Source organism: Epinephelus fuscoguttatus, linkage group LG23 (genome assembly GCF_011397635.1).
Source record: "Epinephelus fuscoguttatus linkage group LG23, E.fuscoguttatus.final_Chr_v1".
NCBI classification, from domain to species: Eukaryota; Metazoa; Chordata; class Actinopteri; order Perciformes; family Serranidae; genus Epinephelus; species Epinephelus fuscoguttatus.
The window spans coordinates 9,589,323-9,594,496 of record NC_064774.1 but is presented as its reverse complement, the minus strand read 5'-3'; the positions used below and the strand labels follow the sequence as shown (position 1 = coordinate 9,594,496).

Genomic DNA, 5,174 nt, shown 5'->3' with positions numbered 1-5,174 from the left:
TGACAATGAAAATGATCGGTAGTTGCAGCTCTAGTGGACATATGCCCTGAAATTTGAAAATAACCCTGATGATGTCATCTTGGTTATTTTGGCTTGCGTTAAAATCTGTGGTATGAACCTGGTCGAAATGTGGTGCTTTGGCAGTGACTGGCGTCAGACACTGACGAAAAAAGCTGTCCTTCAATGTCAGCATGTTGCACGGTCGGTCGCTGTTACAGTTTAACGGCACGGGAAACCGATGGGACAAGAACAAAAGTTAAGGCGGCGAAAGTCTGTGTAGGGCGGCGGGGAGGGGTGGTGGATGGGTCCAACAAACACAGACTTTCAACTGGGAGAGCGATGTTCATGTCCTGTAAGATTATAAAGCCAAACCCTTTTTTCGTAAACCCAACCACGTGTTAGTTGTTGGAGGTAAAAAAAAAAACAAAAACGCATTGTCGTACCGACGAGGTGCTTTTATTTTGAAAGAAACTGTATGTAAACTTTAAATGTCCTGTGAAAACAGAAGTGTATTTTGAAAGAAGACAATGCATGTAAAAGGCAGAACTTGACATGGCGTCCCAGCACGTCAACAACCAACACACCCAGGGTACCTTGCACGTCAAATGTGGACATCGATATATGACGAGATCGGAGTGAGAATGTGTTGAATCTAATTAATAATTAATCCTTTTTCAACGTATGAAAATTAAATCTGTATTTGTCATTCTTACTAGTGAAAAGGCCTGATATCTGTGAAGCAGTTTTGACTAGTTGAAATGTAATTTCTACACATGAAAACACATATAATGATAATAAATAACCTCAAAATGGTTTTACAGATATCCTAAATTAACATTTAAATATGTCAAAATGTAATTTCCACTTGTGAAAACTAAATTGCTGCTTGCAACAGGACAAAAAAAGCTAAATCAGGTTATTTTAGACACTGTGCATCCTTGCTAACCCCAAAATGTACAACCTATTACAGCTGCCAAAACACCAGTATATGTGGCATCTTGCCGTAAATGATCCAGTTACAACAAAGTGAGCAAATGCAGATTCATTGATCCGTAAAAAGTATGTTTAAAAACAAAGGTGCTTCGGCTTGAGCAGCTTTGTTTCTTGCGTTAACACGAGGTGAACGTCTTCCAGAAGAAGTTGCGGCAGCCTGCCTTGCGCTCTCTTTGGGAGAGAGGGAGATGCCGCCGCATCACCTCCTCCCTGACTCCCACCTCCTCCTCCTCCTCCCCCAGCCTGGGCGGCATCTCGTCTCCTCTCGCTGCCACCAGCTCAGACACAAACTTCAGCAGGAGCAGGTTGGCGAGATCCTGAAGGAGGACGGGAAAGAAAAAGGAAGTGCATATTTAAAGCTGTTCCTCGTGAAAGCTGTTGACTCCTGACTTCCAGCCATTTAAATCTTCGTCACTCACCTTGTCGCTGGAGAGGTCTGCTCTCAGGGTCAGCATGTCTCTGCGTGGAGCGCCGCTGACCTGCCCCAGCAGCACAGAGGACAACAAAGCCACGAGAAGGACCTGCGAGCGAAGCATCTCCACCTCAGACGGCGAGCAGAAGAACTCTGATACTCCCTGATGCTGCAGGCTGCTACAAACCCTAACCAGAGAGAGGATGAATCAGAAGGTTGATTGTGGCAGAGCTGAATGTCATCGCTGTTTGAGTAGGATGTGTTGAGCTGATAAATAGACGTCTTCATCCTCAAACCCTCCTCATCCTCAGGCCAACAAAAGGATGTGATTGGTGGCTGTGAGGGAACGAGGAGGTGTGTTGTGAGCACAAGTGTCAGTGGAGTGGATAAGGTCATCGAAACTGCTCCTGTAACACACCCAACATAACATCCAGTATCTGACGCTTGAGTCAACACGTCATTTTACTTTTGTCAGTCATGATTAGCTGCAGCAGCTTTGTAGCCAGTTGGATATTGCATGTTATACAAAAATAGGGAAATGTAAAAAACATAAATGTTCAACAAAGAAAATAACAAACAGCCCAGTCGCATGTTTCTGCAAACCACATGTTGCATTTGCATATTTCATTCGTATCATATTAACATTTCTAAAGTGACATAATGTAAAACATGACTGTGTGGCTGGGAGGTGGAGGGGATGATGGATGGCGTGACAACGAGGCGGGACACCTGCCAAACTGCACACCACTGTTCCAGAACACCAAACAACAAAACTGGTTGTTTCTTAGCAAGTCGTTTAGTTGTTAACCCTGTCCCTGTTTCTCCAGCAGCTTTTTAGCCCCCAAGCTTGGCTGTTTTTGGGGGGCTCATAGCTCTTTTCCCACTGGTTTGTAGCAACCTGTAGCTCTTTTCCCAGCAGCTATTTAAGCACCAAACATGGCTGTTTTTGGGGGGCTCATAGCTCTTTTCCCACTGGCTTTTCAGCCCTCAAATGTAGGTGGTTTGTAGCAACCTGTAGCTCTTTTTCCAGCAGCTATTTAAGCACCAAACATGGATGTTTTGGGGGACTCGTGAATATTTTTAGTGGCTTCAAACACGGTTGTTTTTGTGGACATGTGACTGTTTTTAGCAGCTTTTTAGGCACCAAACATGGGTGTTTTTTAGCAACCAATTGTCTTTTTCCAGCAGCTTTTTGTTTTCTGGGGACTCATGGCTCTTTATCCAGCAGCCTTTCAGCTCCCAGATGTGGGTGGCTTTTAGCAACCTGTAGCTCTTTTCCCAGCAGCTTTTGAGGCAGCAAAATGTCTGTTTTTGGGGACTTGTGGCTTTTTTGCAACTAAATGTTGGTGTTTCTTCGCAATCCATGGTTGTGTCTCCAGCGACTTTCAACTCTCCAAACATGGATGTTTTTGAGGACACGTGACTGTTTTTAGCGGCTTTTCAGGCAGCAAACATGGATGTTTTTAGGGACTTCTTCTTCTTTTTACAATAGATTATCAGCCCCCAAAAGTGGGTGGTTTTTAACAACATGTTGGTCTTTTTCCAACAGCTTTTCAGCCCCAAAAGTGGGTGCCTTTTGGCAACCCATCTATCCTTTTCTAGTGGCTTTCCAGGTAACACGTCTGTTTTTGGGGACTTCTGACTTTTTTTCCTGTGGCTTTTTAGTCTGGAACAGTAGGTGTTTTATTTTTTAGTGCCTGTCGTTTTTCCAGCTTTTATTTTTTTAGCATCCCGTGGTTGTTTTTCCAGCAGCCTTTTAGGCACCAAACATGGTGTTTTTTAGCATCTTGTTGCTCTTTTTCCAGCAACTTTACAGCCCCCGAACCAGGCTGTTTTTTGGGACTCATGAGTCTTTTTCCTGCAGATTTTCAGCTCCCGAATATGGGTGGTTTTTAGCAACCCATTGCTCTTTTTCCAGTGGCTTTTTAGGCAGCAAACATATTTGTTTCTGGGGAATTGTGACTTTTTTTCCTGTTGCTTTTTAGCCCCGAAAAGTGGGTGCTTTTACGCAACCTGTTGCTGTTTTTCCTGAAGCTTTTTAGTCCTCAAACATGCATGTTTTTCAGCGACCAGTGGCACTTTATCAATTGTTTTTTAACCCCTAAACATTTTTAGGGACCCATGAATCTTTTTTCAGCTGCTTAAACATGGATGTTTTTTTAGGGACCTGTCACTGTTCTTTTCAGTGGCTTTACAGCCCCCAGGTTTTTGGCAACCTGTGGCTGTTGCAGCAATGTCTTTTCAGCCCTCAAATGCGGATTTTCCTTTTGGCACCTGTCGCTGTTTCTCCAGCCGGGATAGTGCCACGAAAAGTGGTTGTTTTTTACGGAGACACTGCTGTGTTTCCTGCAGGGATTGTGCCACAAAAGCAGGTGGGTGCTTTTTGGGTCAAAACATGAGTTCTTCCTCACCATAACCAAGTGGTTTTGTGCCTTAACCACAGCGTTTTCAAAAGAAAAAGTTTTACAGTGTCTGCTACATACAACAATGAACAAGTAAACACAATCACGAACATGCAAATGTAATGTATCCTGTGTTTGCAGAAATGTACAATGCCAACATTTTTTCTAGAGTTTGAGTTTTTAACGGAGCGCTGATCATCATAAAAAAGATTCATCATTTCTAAATTGCCATATGTTGAAGATGCAGTCAAAAATATAACCAAGTAATCCTTGAGAATTGAACTATAATCTAATTACAGGTCCAATGTTATGTGGGTTTACTGTAGCTACTTACTTATTTTTGTAATCTGATTACATAATCCTGAATACATGTATTCCATTACAACCAGCCCTGTTCGTAGGTGTGTCAACGTGAGTCCTGCATGCTGCGCCGTGTTGTTAATGACACAATGTGACTCAAATGTTAATGAGGCTGCTTACCATTCTCCGCCACCCTTCATGCCGTCACTTTGAGTCAGCGGAAGTAAACACATCTAAATGTCAGACTGCAAACAAAACACTTGATGTAACTGTTTTGGCATAAATGAAGACATAATTGCAGTGATTGGTGAAGAGGAAGGAACTGGCAGTGTAAATACAACTCCAGCTTTTTGAATATTAAAAGAGAATTAATATTGTGTTTCTTCTGCTTGGAGAAGGAGTCAGTTAGCACGAATGCTTAAACACCATATAATGAACAAAGACTCATTTTCACATCCCATTCTTTAAATACATAGTGACCTTTTTCCCACCACAGGACTCTCTCTGATTACTCACACTTTAATCGTGACATGACTTGACGTTAAGGATGTCGTGACTGCAGGCCTCCAGCTGTGGAAGAGGAAGAGGAAGAGGAGTCCAACAGCGTGATGACCACACAAATCACAGCTGCACCACCTCCACACCTGCTGCTGCATGATGAAGAATAGTGTCAGTGTGCCAGGGTTAATTAAACATCTTCACCTTCCAGTGTTGTGGAGTAACTAGTTACATATAAAGGAGTTACATAATTAAATTAAAAAATAAATGTAATTGTGATCCATTACTGTGAGAAAATATCTAATTAATTTATTGTTCCAAATTAAACTGTTGATGATTAGAGAGGGATTACATCCACTAATAGATTACTGAATGGTCCAACCGGCACAGGCCCAGGGGGCCCCTTGGCCTTTCATTTGCAAAATGTCACTGAAATTAACATGTACTGACCAGGAAGAGACTCAAAAGAACTACAAAGAGACACAAAATAATTGTTAAGTGACAAAAATGACCCTCAAAATGCACAAAATGACTACAAAGAGACACCAAACCACAAAAGAATATATACA

At 42.3% G+C, this 5,174-nt stretch overlaps 1 protein-coding gene across 1 annotated transcript; it reads right to left on the bottom strand.

Annotated features, from left to right (window-relative positions):
• Nucleotides 1-1,108: 1,108 nt before the first annotated feature.
• Nucleotides 1,109-4,782, bottom strand: sst5 (somatostatin 5). The gene is made up of 4 exons (XM_049568408.1): nt 4,624-4,782; nt 4,288-4,352; nt 1,413-1,593; nt 1,109-1,310 (listed from the first exon to the last, which is right to left on the bottom strand). The coding sequence occupies exons 2-4, from the start codon at nt 4,338-4,340 to the stop codon at nt 1,110-1,112; spliced, it is 435 nt and encodes a 144-aa protein (XP_049424365.1). The 5' UTR covers nt 4,341-4,352; nt 4,624-4,782; the 3' UTR covers nt 1,109.
• Between the last annotated feature and the right edge of the window lie 392 nt (nt 4,783-5,174).